The sequence below is a fragment of the Neophocaena asiaeorientalis genome, unplaced genomic scaffold (assembly GCF_003031525.2).
Source record: "Neophocaena asiaeorientalis asiaeorientalis breed wild unplaced genomic scaffold, Neophocaena_asiaeorientalis_V1.1 scaffold445, whole genome shotgun sequence".
NCBI classification, from domain to species: Eukaryota; Metazoa; Chordata; class Mammalia; order Artiodactyla; family Phocoenidae; genus Neophocaena; species Neophocaena asiaeorientalis.
In genome coordinates, this window is record NW_020172783.1 from 508421 (window position 1) to 530930 (window position 22510).

The 22510-nt window shown below is 33.9% G+C and overlaps 1 protein-coding gene across 1 annotated transcript; it reads left to right on the top strand.

Annotated features, from left to right (window-relative positions):
- The first annotated feature begins 319 nt into the window (after positions 1 to 319).
- Positions 320 to 13646, top strand: SULT1B1 (sulfotransferase family 1B member 1). Its single transcript, XM_024741612.1, has 7 exons — positions 320 to 590; positions 872 to 1000; positions 4626 to 4723; positions 6483 to 6609; positions 7247 to 7341; positions 9476 to 9656; positions 13439 to 13646. Exons 1-7 carry the CDS (start codon positions 443 to 445, stop codon positions 13549 to 13551), a joined length of 891 nt encoding a protein of 296 aa, XP_024597380.1. The 5' UTR covers positions 320 to 442; the 3' UTR covers positions 13552 to 13646.
- The last annotated feature ends 8864 nt before the right edge of the window (positions 13647 to 22510 follow it).

Genomic DNA, 22510 nt, shown 5'->3' on the forward strand with positions numbered 1-22510 from the left:
TTCATTATACTCAGAAGAATCAAGGTGAGAAACACAACAGGTTTCCTGTGAGAAAAAATGAGGTACAACTGGAGTATAACAATGACTGATAGATTTATTTTGCTTTAGGTCCAGATATTTTTTAGCATATTTCTGTGAAGTGGGGTTTTTAATTCAAAGTAAAATGTGCAGTTCTATTTCTTTCCAAAGCTTCCATTAAAGACCTTTGATCTGCTTGTCACTGAGCCAGCTGTTGCTCTTGCAATCTACAGCTGTACACCCATAAAAATGCCCTTTGTATTTAGATCTCTTGTGCTCAGTGTGTTAAAGGCCAATTTTACTGTCAAGTTGCAGTGTCTTAATAACATTAGTTACTCAGTTTCTTATTTTTACCCTCTTTTTTTCTCCATGATTTGATTATTCTTAAGTATTCAATTAAGTATTTTTATAGTCTGGAACAAAGATGACTTCCCAAAAAGATATCCTGAGAAAAAATCTGAAGATAGTCCATGGCTGTCCCATCACCTATGCTTTTGCAAACAACTGGGAAAAGATTGAACAGTTCCAAAGTAGGCCAGATGACATTGTGATAGCCACTTACCCCAAATCAGGTGAGTTTTGTGGCCTGACAAATGCACGTCTGACTTCAGCTTTTGTTCCCTGAAAATTAGCTTCTCTACAAAATCGCTAACATCCTAAATAAAATTAGTATTCCTAAAAGTCAGTCTAGCCATCTACTTTGAGGATATTAAAATGGACATTTGGGGCATAGAAAGGGAAACTCTGCAGAATTAATTTTCTAAGATAATATATTAAGGTGGCAGGCTTCCAGCTGGGACTTTTTGCCCCCAGATTCAGGTGAAGGTTATAAAAATGTTGTCTTTTGCCACAGGTACCACTTGGGTTAGTGAAATTTTGGACATGGTTCTAAATGATGGAGATGTTGAAAACTGTAAGCGAGATGTTATAACTGTGAAAGTTCCAATGTTGGAAATGGCTCTTCCTGGACTGGGGATTTCAGGTAATTTTAAATCACCCAGAAATTATAATTTTGTAGTAGTATTTACATCACATATTAAACACTGTATTTGTGATGTCCATTCAAGGAAAATGGAGTATATTTGGTAACATAAAATGGAAGTTTTGCAAGCAGTACAATAAGCAAGGCATACAGAGAAACTGTAGTTTAGTCCATTGCATGCACATCCAGGTATGCTAATCAAAGATAAAATAATTTTGTTATGGAAAACAACTAAAAATCTCATTGATAAAAAAACCGTTTCTTATCTTTTACTGAATTTTGTTGCATAAAATTTGGCAGATTAGAACAGTAATTTCTTAATTTTAGAACATTGCTGTAATTAAATAAACAAGAAGTACCAATGCCTCATAAAACATAAAATTTATTATTAATATAATTCATTTTTCATTGCACAAATATTTACTGAGTTCTTCTAAATAACTGTGCACTGTTCTATGGACTAGATAAAAAATGATCAGTAGGGGCTTCCCTGGTGTCACAGTGGTTAAGAATCTGCCTGCCAATGCAGGGGACACGGGTTTGAGCCCTGGCCCGGGAAGATCCCACATGCCGCAGAGCAACTAAGCCTGTGCACCACAACTACTGAGCCTGCACTCTAGAGCCTATGCTCTGCAACAAGAGAAGCCACTGCAATGAGAAGCTCTCACACTGCAACGAAGACTAGCCCCTGTTCACGGCAACTAGAAAAAGCCTGCACATAGCAACGGAAGACCCAACGCAGCCAATAAATAAACAAATTAATTAATTAATTAAATCTATTTTTAAAAAGTCAGCAAATTAGATGTCCTATCTCCAAAGAGCTTACAATAACATTGTGACATTAAATAAGTAAAGAAACTAGCAATATACGAATATTGTTAGCCTAACATATCCAGAGAATAGGGCTCTAGGAAAGGGAACATCAGGAGACTTTACTTTAGATTGGGTAGTTAGGGATATCAGCTCTGAATGGAGACCTAAAGCTTTGCACAGTGCTAGAGAAAGCATATTTCAGGAAGATGAAGCATTAGGTATGGGGGCCTAGATGCAGAAAAGACCTAGGTGTAGTCCAGGGACTAAAAAATCAACCACCACCACCAACAACAACAACAATGAGAGAACGGAAAAGTGAGAGGCAAAACAATTGGAGACTGGGCAGGGACAGATCATGCAGGGCTTGTAATTCTTAAGAAATACTCAGTGAGCTAAGAGAGAATCAGCAGAGTAGGGTGTCATGTAAGCAACTGAGAAGGGTTCAAAAAGCGAGGGCTAGCTTTCAAATGCTGCTGGAAACCTGGGATAAAAAGACAGTATTATGGTGGTGAATGTCTATCAATGTAAACATCAGAATTCAAATTATCTCCCCTACTGGAGCTAGTTACTTCCACAGGCAGAGAAGGACCAGTTGAGAGGGTATATGATTCCCTCTGTGTGGTTGCCTGAAGTCAGAGAGCAAATGCTAAAGCTTGAAACTAAAGGATTATTCTGGGACAAGCAACAAATATGAGTACCGAGTGAGTTAAGACTCCAGAACCATAGAAAAGTATGAAATGAAAAAATGATAGAATCAAAGTAATCAGGGACAGGGGAGTCAGAGATTACTGGTGAGAGACAGAGGTTGGGGATGGGATGTGAGACCATGTAGCATCACCAGAGAGTGAGTAGGTGAGATTCGGCAGGTAAAGGAGAGTAAACTGACACTCAGGTTTCCTCTGCAACCCGAATGTGTATACTTGCGATGTCATTACATATTCCCAACATCCACATTTAAGTATGTAAAGCGTTCATTTAAAGGACCTCATGTGGCAAAACAATCACAAGACAGAAGAGGTTGAGAAATCTTTCAGTGAAGTTAAGAGATGGAAGAGGAAGAACAAATAGTGAAAACTTTATAAAAGAGACACATAAAATTTCAAGTCATGGACTTTGAGGCAGAGTGAGTTGTGGAAGATTATGATTTCTCATTTCTATATGCTGGATAAAGTAGCTGCAGCTACCAGGTCAGCAGAAACATAAGGTATTAGCTGGTGGAATTTTACAGGTGTATAATTAATAGTTCCAGATAAAATCCAGGATACCCAATTAAATTTGAAAATCAGATAGATACTTCTTTTATTTAGTATATTTCAAATATTGCAGGGGAGATACTTACAGGTATCTGTTGTTTATGTGAAGTTCAAATTTAACTGGGATTCTTGCATCTTTATTTCCTAAGTCTGTCAACCCTATCTGCATTGATATTAAGGGGTTCTTCTTGATACCACCATGTGCTATGAACTGTTCTCTACAGACTATTCACTGGTGAACATAACAAGCTATGCTTCTGCTCTTATGGACTCTCCATTCCAGTGTGCATTTGGGAATGAGGATGGGAAGAGGCATGGGAACTGACAATAAACAAATAAATAAACATAAACTGTGAGACAAAATATGTGCTGTATAGAACATTTAAAAAGGATGACTTATTTGCAACTGAATGGCTTTTAAACATATGTAGTTAATTTTGTGAACAATTGAAGCATAGGATTGCTTTGAATGAGTAAGTCATAAAATTTGGGGCAGGTGTGCCTTTGTATGCAAAATATGTGAAGATGATATATATAGGATTAACAGGTAATATAGAGGTTAGACTGGGTGTAAGTAATATTGTGAAAAAATGTACAGGACTGTAAGATTGACTGGATGTGAAACCTGAAGGAGGAGACAAGAATAATTGAGATTTTAGGGACTGACGACTCTATATGGGATGACATCATTAACAGATAAATCTGGGAAGTGATAAAGGCCACTGAGTCCATTAAAAATCATAAATTAAGGGTAATCACAGCTCTTCCTGGTCTATGTCAGAAATTCTCTGAGTATGCCTTTACCCCAAAAGTGCCCTCAGACTGGCCAAGTCACTTATAGATTGATCTAGGCCCCTGGGATCTTCCTAGCTCTTCATGTAGAAAATAAATGGATACTTTCTGTCACAAGGAAGTTCATATAACCCTTAACCAAAGACTTAATTTGAAACTAAGTTCTATTACTTATTAGTTGTATGCCTTTAGAAATTTCAGCCAGCACCTAAAAATAGCACAAAAAATTCATTTTTTATATGCGTAGTATATATATATATATGACACATAAAGGAAATAATGAAAATGCAGGTACAACAGGTGATGCTCTACAAAGATCTCATCTATACTACAATAGCTGCTGCATAACAATAGCCAATATGAGAATTACCAGTTATCAATATCTCTACATACAGGAAACATTTTTGTAATTACTTGTAATAATGCAAAGGCATGATAAAACTCCAAATTGCTAAGGTTGGTATTATTACTTGTCATTTGGGAGGTGGTTAAAATGAAGCATAGAGACTCTGGGATACTTTCAGATATTTCATGATGAGTGATAAAGTTAGGATTTGAGCCCAAAGAGGCTAACTGCAGAACCCAAGCTCTTAACCATTAGAAAATATTGGCTCTTAGAATCCAGATAAATGATGCTTGAGATTGGTTCAAAGTTTAGCAGCATTATATACTGGTCAAAAATATTTTGAAAAGTTGATTAAGAAAATCCAGAAATGCAGGCTCCTTGGAGACTCTAGTATCTCCATAACCAAACTAAATTTCCCTAGGTATAGAGCAATTAGAGAAGAATCCATCACCCCGGCTTGTGAAGACACATCTACCAATTGATCTCATTCCTAAGTCTTTCTGGGAAAACAACTGCAAGGTATACTCTAAACCACAAGTAAATTTTTTAATGTGACTTTTAACCCTTTTTCACTCACATAGTAAGTAAAGTAATTGCTCAAATGTTTTGTTTATCTGTTACCATGAGAAGTGAGCTACATTAAAAAAAAGTATTTCGATTAAAAGAATACGTTTTAGCCTAAATGTACATGCTCAAGTTTTCCAAAGTTATGCAGCAACAAAATCCTTATCTCAGCACAATATTACTACTATTATTTCCCAGCTGTCTTATATAGTTTGACCTTCCCTGAAAACTCAGCATAAGGGTATCAATTCTTATTTAATAGTTTGGTAAAATTCTTCAGTGAGACATTTGAGCCTGGATATTTGCTTCAGGGAAACTTTTAAATTTAAAACTCATTTTTTTTCCAATAATTGTGAAGCTATTCAGATTGTCTATCTGGCTTTTGCTAGTTTGTGATATGTGAGGAATTCTAAGTTGTTGAGTTTTGTAGTGAAATGTTAGTAATATTCCCATCTTATTCTTTCTTTTAACAGACTTGTTTTTTTACAGCAATTTTATCTATTTTTAAAGCAAATTTATTTTGACAGAAAATTGAGAGGAAGTTAAAGAGGTTTTCCATATATCCCTTGCTCCCACATATCCATAGACTCCCCATCATCAATATCTCTGACCTCTCACCAGAGCAATACATTTGTTACAATTGATGAACCTACATGGACACATCATTATCACCCAAAGTCCATAATTTACCTTAGGGTTCACTATTGGTGTTGTGCATTCCATGGGCTTAGACAAATGTATGATGACATGTATATACCATTATAGTACCATACAGTGCAGTTTCACTGCCCTATAAATCCTCTGTGCTCCACTGATTCATTTCCTCCCCTTAACCCTGGCAACCACTGATCTTCTTATTGCCTCCACAGTTTTGCCTTTTCCAGTATGTCATATTGTTAGAATCATACAGATGTAGCCTTTTCAGATTGCATTCTTTCACTTAGTAATATGCCTTTAATATTCTTCCATGTCTTTTCATGGCTTGATAGCTCATTTCTTGTTAGTAATGAATAGTAGTCTATTGACTGGAGGTACCAGGGTTTATTTATCCAGTAACCTACTGAGGGACATTATGGTTGTTTCCAAATTTTGGCAATTATGAACAAAGCTGGCATAAACACTCATTTGCAGGTTTTTGTGTGAACTTTATTTTTTAACTCCTTTGGGTAAATACCAAGTAATGCAATTTCTGGATCATATGGTAAAAGTATATTTTGTTTTGAGAGAAACAAGTGTCTTATGAAGCAGCAGTACCATTTTGCACCCCCACCAGCAATGAATGAGATTTCCTGATGTTCCACACCCTCACCAGGATTTAGTGTTGTCACTGTTCTAGATTTTGGCCATTCTAAAAAGTATGGAGTTGTGTCTCATTGTTTTAATTTGCATTTCCCTGATGAAGTAAGATGTTTGGTATTTTTTCACACGCTTATTTTTCTTTTAATAGCTGCAAGATTTGTTGTGATATCCCCTGTTTTTTATTGATACTAGTAATTTGTGTCTTCTCTATTTATTTTGTCAGTCTTGTTAGACATTTATCAATTTTCTTGATTTTTTAAAAAAGATCCAGCTTTTTGTTTCATTAATTTTCTTAATATTTTCCTGTTTTTAATTTCATGGATTTCAAACCTGTTAGTTTACATGCCTACTGTATGTTACTTTTTTTCTTAAACAAAATATCATGTATTTGATTTTTTTCATCCTCCCCCTGCAGATGATTTATCTGGCTCGAAATGCCAAGGATGTTGCAGTCTCATTTTACCATTTTGACTTAATGAATAATTTACAACCTCTTCCGGGAACCTGGGGAGAATATCTAGAGAAATTCTTGACTGGAAATGGTACGATGGCCTTGGCTAAAAATTAATGTCATTTTAAAATTATTTTAAAAAATAATATTAACCATTACAAGTATGAATTTTCCTTTCAAAACACTTATTTTTCCAAATCAGTAACAAGTACATTCAAATACCATTTAAAAATTAAATCAAATACATCTAATATTTTACTATGACATTCAACATATAAACTTGGTATTAAACATTGGCTTAACGAAAATATTCTTGAATCTCTTTTCAGTTGCTAAAAACTCATTCTCAGTTCCTGCTCAGAATAGAAATTGTTTAACTTGCCCAAATCATTAGTTAAATCTGTTACAGATATATTTATAGTACTTAGGTAAATAATTGATTGAGTACTTCATAAAAGAATAGTTTTCTTCTGTGTGAGGCTAAGTATAACCTATTAGAGGTTAATGTATTTTCATTTGAAATGCTTCTTTTGTACTTAATATTTTTAAAAATCTGATTATACATCCATAAATGGCTGATGGTATATAATTGTTTAAATTGGATTTACAGTCTCAGTTCCCTTGAGTACTAAATTCCACAAAATGTTTGTACATTTTGACTTATTGGTCACAAACAAATCTTTGATTTGATGAATGCTTATGGAAGTAGACTGTTTCTCTGGTTTTAGTGGCCTTCGGCTCCTGGTTTAATCACGTTAAAAGCTGGTGGAAGAAAAAGGAAGAACACCCAATACTTTTTTTATTCTATGAAGATATGAAAGAGGTAAAATGGTAGAAATGCATTCTAGATAATTCTTTAGCTACATCCTGGGGTAAAAGGATTATTATATTTTTTCAACTTAATCTATGGAGTCCAAAATGACATGATTGCTTTGCCTATTTTCCTTGCCTACTTACCCAAATCTGGTTAAGGTCATTAATGACAATAACTGAAATCAGTGACATTTTTATCCTTATCCTTTTTAACCGTTGTGTTTCTTTTGAGCACCTTCTCTTTTCGAACTTCTCTCCTACATTTAATTGGTTATCACACTGTCATGGTTTTCCTGTGAATCTCTATCACTTAGTCATTTTTCTTTTTGAATTCTTTGCTATAGTTTGATGATCATGTCCAAGCTCACTGTTGCCAAAACTATTTATGTGCTAATGACCCACCAAAAACTCCATTTTAACTTCTACCCTGAATTCAAACCCATGTTTTTATTAAAACAACCCACAAATTTAACATGTTCAAAACTAAACTCATCTTGCTTCTCTCTCTCCAACAGGTAATCCTTTTCCTTTATTCTCTCTTTTGGTTAATGATGTTTGGTTGTTCATTCAGAGTTCAAAGCTTGAAAGTAAATTGTCCTCACTGGCTTTCATGTAGCTGATATGGTTCCACTATATCCTGAACATCCCATTGTTCCACATGCTTTAACTATTATATCTTTCAAATGTGTCCTTCTCCTTTACATCAGCTCGGTGCTTTGTGACCACCTAGAGGGGTGGGATAGGGAGGGTGGGAAGGAGAAGCAAGAGGGAGGGGATATGGGGATATATGCATATGTATAGCTGATTCACTTTGTTATACAGCAGAAACTAACACACTATTGTAAAGCAATTATACTCCAATAAAGATGTTAAAAAAAAAGACAACAGGGCTTCCATGGTGGCGCAGTGGTTGAGAGTCTGCCTACCGATGCAGGGGACGCTGGTTCGTGCCCCGGTCTGGGAAGATCCCACATGCCACGGAGTGGGTGGGCCCGTGAGCCATGGCCGCTGAGCCTGCGCGTCCGGAGCCTGTGCTCCGCAACAGGAGAGGCCACAACAGTGAGAGGTCCGCGTACAGAAAAGAAAAAAAGACAACAAACTGAGATTGCAAAAAAAAAAATACACATGCACATACATTCACCACACACACACACACACACACACACACACACATACATAAACACACAGAGAGTTAATAAGACATATTATTAAATGTTGTTGCTTCCCTATTACATAACAGATACAGTCCAAATCCTTCAGCAGGACATTCAAGGATGTTCTCAATTTTACCCCAATTCATCTTTCTTGATTCATAGCCTTTCCCACTCTTATAAACAACTCAGCTCTAACTGCAACCACTTTGCTTTTTTTCTCCCTTGAACACACTGTGAGAACCTATACCTCCAAGAGTTTTAACTATTTTCTCTGCTGGGAATTCACTCTCCAACCACTCAGCAGACTGCATCTTGGTAAATTCTGACTCATCTTTCTAAACTCAGCTTAGATGTTACCCCCTCAAAATCTTTCTAGATATATCTGTGTAGATTTTAACTTAGCTTCCTAAAAAGTTATAAATATTAAGTTTATGTCATTAGAATCTGATAAAATGATTTATCTCTCAGATTTTTTTCTTCTTATTCTCAAAGACCAATGAATAATTTAGGTCTTGATATCTTTGCAACTTCATTGGAGTTTATTTTTAATAATTTACATCCAAGCAAGATTTGATCAGTATTTACACTTCAAAAAATACCTGGTTTTCCCTGAATTTATTATTTTTGTTTTTAAATATTATTATTAAGAATAAGAAAGCAATTTTGATGAAGAACAGAAAAATAATGGCAGAAGGAATAAAGATACTAGGTCCCTAAAACATTTACATTTCAAATCTGATCACAAATTGAGCTTAAAATCTTTACTATAATCTTTTTCTCTAAATACTGTTAATATTTAGGCCAAGATTTATTCTTATTGTACTTTGAATGTAAAACTAAAAATATAAGATTTAGAACAAACAAAATATTCCATTCTACTTTTACTAAACATAAATTGTTGATTTTTCTCATTTTTATGATTTTTTTCACATTATGTTAATGAGTTATTGTGTACCATTTTCTAGCATATGTCTCTTTACCCACTGATAGAATCCAAAGAAAGAAATCAAGAAGATTGTTAGATTTCTAGAGAAGAACCTGAATGATGAGATCTTGGATAAGATCATCCATCATACCTCCTTTGAAATGATGAAGGACAACCCTCTGGTGAATTATACACATCTACCAAGTACAGTGATGGATCACAGTAAATCCACTTTTATGCGCAAAGGTTAATATTTTGCTGAGTTTAATTTTCCTTTTTGCTTTCTTATGAATTACTCTGAAGTGAAGATTAGCTTTGTAATCTCTATCAAGTTACTTAGCCAATTTTGGCATCAATTTCTTCATCTGTAAAATAAGGACACTAAAAATGCCTACCACAAAAGTTGCTGAATTTGATTAGAAATTATCAAAGGAAATAATGCATGTAAACACGTTATTAAAATACCTTGAGTACTTGATACATATTTCTCCTTCTATTTACTACCCTGCTAAAAGGGAGTGGTTTTGTCAATTCTGATGTGAGTCATTCCAAATTTTTTATTACTAAATCTTAAATCTTTGTTTAAATTGTCATAGGCCTCCTTCTCCTCCTCAGTAATAAACTAATGTCACTCAATACAGTACCATCTTCTTTAAAGACCCCTTATCATTTAGAAAGCAGTGGTCATTTTGTTAAAAAGGATTCACCAAGAGTAATGACATTTTTTTACCATATGGGAAGTTTTTGCTCCATAAAAATACTGTCTGAATTATAGGAAAACATGGAATCTAAAATTAACTTAAGAAAATGACAATAGAGAAATATGACATTCACTGTCAAAATACAGCACTGTTTCCATTAAGGCAAATACTGTATATTATGTTTATTGTATATGGCTTGTGTCAAAAATGTGTTATTAATGATAAAAATAATGCATTTAACAAATTATTAACTAAAATTTGAGAAGTTATCCACCTAGTCTTGCCACCTTTCTTTTCAATGTCCTTTACTGGATTGGAGAGAAAAAGATAAAATTTCAGTTGGTGTGCCGGGAAGTAAATATAACCCTAGGAATATATTGTGCATATGAACATATGGATCAAAACCCTCAATTTTGAAAGAGTTATATGATTACAGATATTTCTAACACAGTTTTCTCTGTACCTTAGTGTAGTCCTATACTAAAAAAACTAAATTATGTTTTTCTTTTAATTTTCAAAAACACTGCACTTAAAAAATAATCTGTGGTATAAGAGGGCAAGGCAAATTTTTCATTGTAAATGGTGCATTACAAGTTTGAACAAAGAAGACTGATAAATGCACAACACACACACATGTTTTTCTTGTGGAAGAAACAGAGACAAAAAACCTCATTAATTAAACAAGGCAAATTTTCATTACGCCAGACCATTGAATGTAACTTCCAGGAGAGTTTTATCCCCAGTCGTATGAAAATTGTTATGATCCAATGATATCTCATTAGGGTATAAAGATAGATGAGATAAACTCAGTATCTGGATTCCATGCTTTCACCAACTTCAAAGGAAAAGGGTATATGAGAGAGATAGTCTTTACATCCCCTCTGGGAGTAGTGAAGATTATAACCTTTGTGGTGAGATTGCTCTGGGATTTATCGAGGCTATGCCACTCACTGAACCTTTGACTTTGCATATATTAATAAATCTGCCACAGTTTCGGTTACATCACTGACAAAATGAAGAAAGGAATAACACCTATAGCACAAGTTTTGGGGGAGGATTTTGGGAAAAGATATATAAGCATTTACTATATTTTTTCTGACCAAAAATGATATACACAAAAGTAGCAAGTCATATTAGTCTAATATGTTCTAATCTAATAGTTCAAGATTCATCTACTCATTTATTCATTCATGCATTCAATAACACTTAAAGAATACCCTTTATTCATTAGTTAATATTTATGAAAAGCTCTTCATGAACACCTATATGCAGCTCATATTCTCTAGAATATAAATGACATGTACATCTACCTCAAGAAGCTCATAATATAATACAAGAGGCATGCATGTAATGAATATTGAAAAGGGCTCAAAAGTGAAGAATGAACAAAGGGCCAAGCATAGTTTGGCCTTCAGTCTTGAAGGAGTCCACGCTGGATAAATCAAGGTCAAAATTTAGTCACACAATAGTAACGATGTTAGGGAGAGGATAGATAATGTCCAATGTTTATGCCTATGTCCCAAACAGCAACAAAACAGAAAACCTTGAGATTTGGCAAGAATTTATTTCATCAAAAAAAATTTTATACTTCCCTCACTCTTGTGAAGCAAATGTGTTTGTGTATATAGTATTTATACTCAAAATAGAAGATTATTAGACTACTTTATATATGACTCTTTATTGTTTAAATATGTACTTTCTCTTTTCAGTGACATCTTTAGAGGTGTACTATCCCAGATATGCACTACCCTCACATACATTCCAAAGAACTATTATCATTTGGCGAAAACAGAATAAAGTAAAATAACCAGGGAAACAACCTTGTCTATGGGGATATTTTTCATTAAAAGGGTTTTAAATCTTCATGAAGCAATCATGGGTTAATAAGGCTTGAAATTCAACACTATTATATTTAATATTAAATAAATTGGCAAAATTAATGTTTTCTTCCAAACCCATTAGCAGTACATTAAAAATTTATTAATATTCCAAATATATATTTTTAAGCATCCAGTATAAAAGATTAAAAGTAAATTTATATCCCAACAGTTTCACCTTTGTAAAAATGGTTCAGGGATTTTATGTGTTTGATTTTAATGCTATTCTTCTCCTCTAAAATTAAAATAAGATATGTCTAGTGAATTCAGGAAACACAAATATCATCCAAATATCATAACATCCTCATTTATTATTTTTGTGAAGTGATACTTATCAGCTTTCTGTTTCATGGTTTAATTGTGCTTATGACCAGGTCTTTGTACAGTTTCCAAAAGTAACTCATGAAATAGAATACTCCCTGACCATTGATCCAGTGGCCAGTGGTAACCCCATGACCTAGGACAATTAGAAACACTAAAAGAATCTCTTTTGGGAAACTATTGTACAGCCCATAAATTTAGACAAGAAAATTAACTCTTCTTATGTATTTTTAAAAGCCAGACTCTGCACCTTATTTTTGATAAAGGAGGCAAGAATATATAATGGAGAAAAGACAGCCTCTTCAATAAGAGGTGCTGGAAAAACTGGACAGCTACATGTAAAAGAATGAAATTAGAACACTTCCTAACACCATACACAAAATAAACTCAAAATGGATTAAAGACCTAAATGTAAGGCCACACACTATAAAACTCTTAGAGGAAAACATAGGCAGAATACTCTATGACATAAATCACAGCAAGATCCTTTTTGACCCACCTTCTAGAGAAATAGAAATAAAAACAAAAATAAACAAATGGGACCTAATGAAACTTCAAAGCTTTTGCACAGCAAAGAAACCAGCACCAAGATGAAAAGACAACCCTCAGAATGGGAGAAAATATTTGTAAATGAAACAACGGATGAAGGATTAATCTCCAAAATATACAAACAGCTCATGTAGCTCAATATCAAAAAAACAAACAACCCAATCCAAAAATGGGCAGAAGACCTAAATAGACATTTCTCCAAAGAAGATATACAGATTTCCAACAAACACATGAAAGGATGCTCAACATCACTAATCATTAGAGAAATGCAAATCAAAACTACAATGAGGTATCACCTCACACCAGTCAGAATGGCCATCATCAAAAAATCTACAAACAATAAATTCTGGATATGTTGTGGAGAAAAGGGAACCCTCTTGTACTTGGTGGGAATGTAAATTGATACAGCCACTATGGAGAACAGTATGGAGATTCCTTAAAAAACTAAAAATAGAACTACCATACGACCCAGCAATCCCACTACTGGGATTACAAATCTTTTCTTTTGGTATACATTAGCTTTTCCTTCATAATGAAAATATTTTATTCATTCATATGTTTTCTTATTTGTAATTTTTAGGGATTGCAGGTGACTGGAAGAATTACTTCACTGTCACCCAAAATGAGAAATTTGATGCCATTTATAAGAAGGAAATGTCTGAAACTGAACTTCATTTCCACACAGAGATTTAAAGAGCCTAAACTGAAAATTTGAAGAGAGAAGTCTGACCTGCAGTGTGTTGAAACAGGGACAGTTATGACTTGATTTGGGCAATTGAATGGTTTTATAAAGGGTAAAAAATGTGCTTTTAAAACTTTGATTTTTCAGTGTTGTTAATCAAGTCCCCACTCACCAAGCTTCCAAATTCCCTAAAATTAGGACAAACTGTTACCTTTTTGTACACTATTCCTGCCTTTTCCTAGAGTAGTACTGACAAGAGAGAAAGTTTCCTACTCAATCTCCATGTATTGTGGTTTAAAATGAAGTTCTACTCCCTACTAACCTAGCCCAAGAAATGCTGCTTTAACACTCACACTATGTTTCCTAGCTCTGCTCCAATTTCCCTTTCCTAAAAACTTGACCCTGGACGTTCTCTTCCATTGCTGTCTTCTGGGTTTCATGTTGTTCCCCGAGTCATAGCTCATCTTGTAATGCCTCTCTTGGAATTATACGGTTCATGTCCTAGATAGTATGGTTCAAATTTTGGAAATGTTATTTCCATACCTAATTTCTGTTTCTTCAAATTTCTAATTTCTGAGTGTGTAATTTTTGAGTCTCTAAATGTGAAAGATCATCATTAGTCTCCCTAAGGCTCTCCCCTGGGAACAGGAGCTCTGGTCTGAGAGTCTGGGTCAAGGGCTGGAACCTGTTTCCTATGGAGAGTCCTTCTAAAATTCAACAGCTTCTTCTGAATTCCTGAGAATTTCTTATTGCCATGATATGTTTACCATTTGGGAACTTTGGTTTCTTCATCTTGTGTCTGAACAGATGTGTATCCCTTAATACCACTTTCAATACTCCACATATAATCACATCTACTGCTAAAACTTTCCCAATCTGGTGCCTACAAGAGACTCTCTAGGCTGAATCTCCACCTACACCCTCCAGACCCAATGTCCCTTCTACCTACTTTTCCACACTTAGGTCTATCTGCTGGTCTCTTTCATAGATGTTTCTTTGAAACGTAAGTCTTTAAGTAAATGTTCATATGTTTTAAGGTAAATTTTACAGGAAATGTCTCATTTAAAGAGATACATTAGCATTCTTTTATTTTTAATTGAAGCATAGTTGATTAACAATATTATATTAGCTTCAGGTGTACAACATAGTGAGTCAATTTTTAATAAACTGTACTACAAAGTTATTACAAAATAAAGATTATATTTCTCTAATAAACTGTACTACAAAGTTATTACAAAATAAAGATTATATTTCTCTGTGCTGTACAATATATCCTCGTTGCTTATTTATTTTACACATAGTAGTTTGCATAGTTTAATCATATACCACTATTTTGCCCCTCCCTACTTCCATCTTCCCACTGGTAACCACTAATTTGTTCTCTACATCTCTGAATCTGTTTCTGTTATGTTGTATTTGTTTGTTTTATTTTTTAGATTCCACTCATAAGAGATAAGGTAGAGTATGTCTTTCTCTGTCCAACTTATTTCACTAAGCATAATACCCTCTAAGTATACTTACATTATTGCAAATGTCAGAATTTCATTCTGCCTATGACTCAGTAATAGTCTGTGTGCATATTTATCCATTCATCATCTTCTTTATACATTCATCAGTTGATGGATACTTAGGTTGCATCCATATCTCATCTATTGTAAATAATGCTGCTATGGACATTGGAGTGAATGCATCTTTCAGATTAGTGTTTTTGTTTCCTTTGTATTTATACCCAGCAGTGGAATTGCTGGATCATACGGTCATTATATCTTCAGTTTTTTGAGGAACCTCCATAATGTTTTCCATAGTTTCTGTGCCAATTTATTTTCCCACCAACAGTGTACTAGGGTTCCCTTTTCTCCACATCCGTGCCAAAACTTGTTATTTCTTGTCTTTTAAATAACAGCCTTTCTGACAAGTGTGAGATAATGTCTTCTTGTGGTTTTGATTTGCGTCTCTCTGATAATTAGCAATGCTGAGCATTTTTTTCATGTACCTGTTGGTGGTCTGTATATCTTTTTGTAAAACTGTCTATTCAGGTCTTCTGCCATTTTTTGATTGAGTTGTTTGTTTCTTTTGATATCAAGTTGTATGAACTATTTGTATATTTTTGATATTAACCCATTATTAATCATATAATGTTCAAATATTTTCTCCCATTCTCCCAGTAGGTTGTCTTTTCATTTCCTCTATGCTTTCCTTTGTTGTGAAAAATGTTTTAAGTTTAATTAGTTCCCATTTATTTATTTTTACTTTTGTTTCTTTTTCCTTAGGAGACAGAACCAAAAAAAAAATATTGCTATGATTTCTGTCAAACAGTGTTCTACCTATGTTCTCTTCTAGGAGTTTTATGGTTTCAGGTCTTACATCTAGGTCTTTAATCCATTTTTATTTTATTTTTGTATAAGGTGTTAGAAAATGTTCTATTTTGATTTTTTTACACATAATTGTCCAGTTTTCCCAGCATCTCTTATTGAAGAGACTGCCTTTTCTCCATTGTATATTCTTGCCTCCTTTGCCATAGATTAATTGACCATAAGTGTTTGGGTTTATTCTGTTCCATTTATCTAGGTGTCTGATTTTGTGCCAGTATCATACTGTTAGATTACTGTAGCTTTGTAGTGTAGTCTGAAATCAGGGAACATGATACTTCCAGCTTTGTCCTTTTTTTCTCAAGATTGCTTTGGAAATCCAGGGTCTTTTGTGGTTCCATGTATATTTTAGGATTATTTCTTCTAGTTCTGTGAAAAGTGTCATGAGTATTTTCTTAGGGATTACATTAAATCTCTAGATTGCTGTGCATAGTATGGACATTTTAAGAATACTAATTCTTCCAATCCAAAAACACATGCTACCTTTCCATTTTTTTGCATCATCTTCAATCTCCTTCATCAAAGTTTCATAGTTTCAGCATTTAGGTTTTTCACCTACTCATGTAAGTTTATATTTTTGATGAGATATTTAAACAGTATTGTTTTCTTGCTTTCTCTTTCTGATAGTTTATTATTAGCATATAGAAAAGCAACATATTTCTTTATATTAATCTTCTATCCTACAACTTTACTGAATTCATTTATTACTCCTAATTATTTTTTCGTGGAGACTTTAGAGTTTTCTATACACAGCATCTTGTCATCTGCAAATAATGACAGTTTTACTTCTTACCTTCCAATTTGGATTCATTTTACTTTTCATGTTCTATTGCTCTTGCTAGGGCTTCTAATACTTATGTTAAATAGAACAAGTATGCTAGAGTGGGCATCCTTGTCTTTTTCCTGATTTTAGAGGAAAAGATTTCAGCTTTTTACCATTGAGTATGATGTTAAGTGTGGGTTTGACATAAATTAAATAGTCTTTATGAATTCCTCTATACCAACTTTGAAGAGAGTTTTTATCTCATCAAATAGGTGTTGAATAGGTGTTAAATTCTGTCAAATGTTTTTCTGCATTTATTGAAATCATCATGTGAATATGATGTATCACATTGATTTGAAAATATTGAACCATCCTTGCATCCCTGGAATAAATCCCATTTGATCATGGTGTATGATCCTTTTTATATATTGTTAAATTTGATTTGCTAATATTTTGTTGAGGATTTTTTTCATTTATATTCATCAGAGATATTGGTCTGTAATTTTCTTTTTTTAATTGTCTTTGTCTGGTTTAGGTATCAGGGTAATGGTGGCCTCGTATAATGTATCTGGAAGAGTTCCATTCTCTTCAATTTTTTGAAATAGTTTGAGAAGGATAGGGATTAGCTCTTTTTTACATTTGGCAGCATTCCCACTGTGAAGCCTTCTGGACCTGCACTTTCATTTCCTGGGAGTATTTTTTAATTACTAATGTAATTTCACTACTAGTGATCAGTCTGTTTCAGATTGTCTATTTCTTCCTGATTAAGTCTTGGAAGACTGTATGTTTCTAGAAATTTCTCCATTTCTTCGGTGGTTGTCCAGTTTGTTGGCATATAACTGTTCATTATACTCTCTTGTGATTTATTGCATCTCTGTGATATCAGTGGTTATTTCTCCTCTTTAATTTCTTATTTTGTTCAATTGGGTCCTCTTATTTTCTTGATTAGCTTGGTGAAAGGTAAATTAATTTTGTTATCTTTTCAAAAAAAATCTCTTGGTTTCATTGACCTATTCTATTTTGTTTTTGTGCTCTCTATTTTATGTATTTCCTCTCTTATCTTTATTATTTTCTTCCTTCTGCTCACTTAGGGCTCTGTTTGTTCTTCTCTTCTTAAAATTCCTTTAGATGGTTGATTAAATTTTTTTTTTTTAGGTAGACCTGTATCACTATAAACTTCCCTCTTGGAACTACTCTTGCTCTGATTTTCAAAGTTTTGTTTCAATTCTCATTTGTCTTGAGGTATTTTCTGATTTCTTTTTCCATTTCTTCATTGACCCATTTGGTTTTTAGTATCATATTGTTTAGTCTCCACGTGTTTGTGCTTTTCCCATTTTTCTTCCTGTAATTGATTTCTAGTTTTATACCATTGTGGTCAGAAAAATTGCTTGATATACTTTGTATCCTCTTAAATCTGTTGAGACTTGTTTTGTGGCCTATGATGTGATCTATCCTGGAAAATGTTTCATGTCCATTTGAAAAGAATGTTTATTCTGCTGTTTTCAGATGAAATGTCCTGTAGACACCTATTAAGTACAACTGGCCTAATGTGTCATTTAAGACGACTGTTTCCTTATTGATTTTCTGTATGGATGATCTGTCCATTGATGTAAATTATGTGTTGAAGTCTGCTATGATTATTGTGTTATTGCTATTTTCTCCCTTTATGTCCGTTAATATATGCTTTATATATTTAGGTTCTTCTGTATTTACTGCATATATGTTAATGAGTGTTATGTCCTCTTCTTGTATTGGTACCTTTATCTTTATATAATGCCATTCTTTGTCTTTTATTATAGACTTGGTGTTAAAGTCTATTTTGTCTTATATGAGTATTGCTACCCCCACTTTCTTGTCATTTCTGTTTGCATGAAATATCTTTTTCCATGCTTTCACTTTTAGTCTGTGTGTGTCTTTGGCCCTGAAGAGAATCTTTTGTAGGCAGCATACTGAATGGTCTTGTTTTTTTAATCCAATCAGCCATACCATGTCTTTTTATTGGATCATTTAGTCCATTGACATTTAAAGTGATTATTGCTAGGTATGTCCTCATTGTTATTTTGTTACCTGTTTTTTGGTTGTTTTTGTCATTCTTCTCTGTTCTTTTCTTCTTTCTTTCCTTGTGGTTTGATGATTTTCTTTAGTGGTATGCTTGTGTTTCTTTCTCTCTAGTTTTTGTGTGTCTGTTGTAGTTTTTTTATTTGTGGTTACCATGGGCTTCCTATATGTAGACCTATAACTCTAGCATGTGGGATCTTCCTGGACCAAGGCATGAACACGTGTCCCCTGCATTGGCAGGCAGACTCTCAAGCACTGCACCACCAGGGAAGTCCAAAGATCTATATTTTTTTCTCCCCTCCCCCCCCTTTTTTAATGTCTTATTTTACATCTTTATGTACTCACTTGAAATGTCAATGGACTAAGCACTCCAATCAGAAGACATAGTGTTTATCCCTTTATTGATTATTTAGTTATATTTGATTTTACAAATTTTAGTCTTTTAATCATTGTTCTAGTTTACTTAAGTGGTTGATCCTCAGCCTTTACTATATATTTACCTTTACTAATAAATAAACTATATTTACCTTTACTAATAAATAAAAATAGGATTTTTCCTTTCCTATAGACACTTCTTGCCATAGCCTATTATTTTTCATTTAGAGAAGACCTTTCAACATTTCTTTTAGGATAGGTTTAGTATTGATGTGCTCCTTTAGTTTTTGCTTGTCTAAAAATTTCTTTATCTCCCTTTCAATTCTAAATGATAATCTTTCTGGGTAGACTATCCTAGGTTGCAGGTTTTTCCTTTTCAGCACTTTGACTATATCATGCCACTCCCTTCTGGCCTGCAAGGTTTCTGCAGAAAACTTAGCTGATAACCTTATAGGCATTCCCTTGTATATGACTTTTTGTTTTTCTCTTGCTGCCTTTAGAATTCTCTCTTTATCCTTAACTTTTGCCACTTTAATTATGATATTTTTTGGTGTAGGTCTGGTTGCATTCATCTTGTTTGGGACCCTCTGTGTTTCCTGTATCTGGATATCTATTTCCTTCTTTAAGCTTGGGAAATTTTCAGCCATGATTTCATCAAATACATTTTTGACTTTCTTCTCTCTCTCTCTTCTCCTTTTGGGACCCCAATAATGCAAATTTTGGTATACTTCATATTTTCCCAGCAATCCCTTAAGCTATTCTCATTTTTTATTTTTTTTTAATTTTTCCTGTTCTGATTGGGTGATTTCCATTATTTTATCTTATAGGTAACTTATGTATTCTTTGGTATCACCTTTGTCTTTCACAGCTGAGCTCTCCACTCGGCCACTCCCACTTTTGTCCTGGTGTGGAGCTGCACCACAGAACAGGTGGGGCCAGTTAAAGTGCTAGGTGTGGGTTGGGGCATTGGTTGTAACACTCCTTACACCAGTGTAGAGCTGCATTGTAAAGTAAGTGGGGCCAAAGTGGTGGCTCAGTTCAGGCTGTGGTGTGCACCAGTGTGGTCACAGGAAAGTGGCCTGTGACTTATGCAGTTTCAGTCTGCCTTCTCTCCCTGATTTGGGGAATAAGCAAGTGTGTGCATACTCCTCATGAGTGGAGTCCAGGCTTCCCACAGTCCTCCTGTTAGTCCCACCAGCGTTTCAACAAATCTAGGGGACTTGTCTTCCCAGTACTGGACCCCAGGGCTGGGGCATCCAATCTGTGGCTCAAACCACTCACTTCTAGGAAGGGTCTCCGTCCATGTAATCTCCCTTTTTTTATGAATCTTCTCCCAGGGGCATAGGTCCTGACCATATCACTTCTCTTCCCTTCCTACTTGATTCCATATGGACCTTTCTTACAACCTTGATTGTGCAATAGTCTTTTTGCCAGTTCCCAGTTAGTTTTCAGAGAGAATTATTCCACATATCGATGTATTTTTGATGTGCTCATAGGGGAAGATGAATTCCACATCCTCCTACACCAACATCTTCATCTCCTCTTGATTCAATTAGCTATTAAGTCCAGATATGATTACACACTGATAAAATCATATAGAATTCAGTATCAATACTACCTTTGTTCAATTTTGTATTGCTATAAGTGTTGAAAAATTACTATAAATAAGTAAATAAGATGATAGGAATTTTTCCCCCAATGTCATTCAATTCTCTAAATTAGTTCTGACAAAACTCACACATCAAAAACTATCAAAATCATAAAAATGTTAAATATATATTGGATGACAACTCTATTAGACACTCCTTCTTTGTTATTTGCTAAAAGCAAAGAATTGAAAGTCATCTGATGTTCAAAAGGATTTTCTACCCAGTAAATAGACTCATGCTTTGTCTCAATTCTAATAAGGGTGCTAAAATGACTTTACCAAGACTTATCATACAATTTTTAATTAGTGCTACTGCATTTTCACTTAAAGGCAAATTATTTAACCTGAAAAACATAGAAAAAATTGGGAAAAAAAAGTATTGGGAATTGATGTGTACTGTTTCCAATTCAACATTTTTGACAAAATGTTTTTGTTGTTGTTGCACACTTTATTTTTTAATTTTTTAAATTTTAAAAACATTTAATTTTTTTTCATTGAAATATAGTTGATTTACAACATTATATTTGTTTCAGTTATACAGCAAAGTGATTCATATATGTACATATATATATATATATATATTCTTTTCCACACACTTGAAATAAATTTTCTTTAAAATTTTGGGATTCATAATTATCATATTAAATCTGCCATTTAATTTTATTGGTAATGTCAGTCCATATTGTCATACAATTAAATCAGATTTATTAGTATTTTATTGTTTCAAGAACATTGAAGATTAGTAGATAAAAACTAATATATATAAAATAGATGAACAATAAGGTCTTATTATGTAGCCAGGGAATTATAACCAATATCCTGTAATAAACCAAAATGGAAAAGAATATGAAAAAGACTACATATGTATATCTGAATCACTTTGCTATACACCAGAAACTAACGCAACATTGTAAATCAGCTATTCTTCAATATATATGTATATAAAGGCTTGGTTAGTTCAGGTTTAAAAAAAAAAAAGAGCAATGAAGAACAGCCAAGTAAATTCAGAGAAATGGTAGAAGTCTACAGTATTCACAAGCATCCTCATTATCACAGCTTCTCCTTTCCAGAATTTATAGAATTATAAGCTAATTGCTTAAACCTCAAAATTTTTAGGTACATTGAAAAAAGTATCAAGTGATTTGCAGTTCTAAAGATGGTGTATTTTTCAGCATTAAACTCTAAAGAGAAGACCATATTAAATTAATTTTATTATGTAATAGAGGGACAGGCCTTAAAGAAAAAGAGAAATGGCTAGATTTTTCATTTACTAGACCTCAGTTAGACTTCTATTTTCACCTTCTAGTCTAATTAGCAGTCAGTCCAGAAGTTTATGGATCATATTCCATGGAATTCCCAGAGTCTTCAAAGAGGCCAAGGGACTGGGAATGCAACAATGGAGTGAGGGGCATTTGGCCTCCCCTCTCTAATTTCAAATACAATAATTGTGCTTTTTTTTTAACTTTTCACTTAGAACAATTTTAGATTTACAGAATTATTGCAAAGGGGTAGTACAGAGAACCTCACACCTGGATACCTCACACTCAGTTTCCTCTATAATTAATATCTTACATTAATATGACATACTTATCATGATAAATGAACAAATATTGATACATTGCTATTAACTAAAACCCAAACATTATTTAGATTTACTTGGTTATTCTCTAATGTTGTTTTTCTGTGCCAGCATCCTATTCAGGGTATCACATTACATTTAATCACTGTGTTCTTAGGTTCCTCGTAAGTGTCAAAAT

What these genes read in the sequence shown, in the direction of transcription:
- SULT1B1 (XM_024741612.1), top strand. Translation starts at nt 443, where the DNA reads ATGACTTCCCAAAAAGATATCCTGAGAAAAAATCTGAAGATAGTCCAT. An exon ending in TCCTGGACTGGGGATTTCAG is followed by an intron (nt 1,001 to 4,625) that starts GTAATTTTAAAT and finishes AAATTTCCCTAG; the next exon opens with GTATAGAGCAATTAGAGAAG. An exon ending in TCTATGAAGATATGAAAGAG is followed by an intron (nt 7,342 to 9,475) that starts GTAAAATGGTAG and finishes ACCCACTGATAG; the next exon opens with AATCCAAAGAAAGAAATCAA.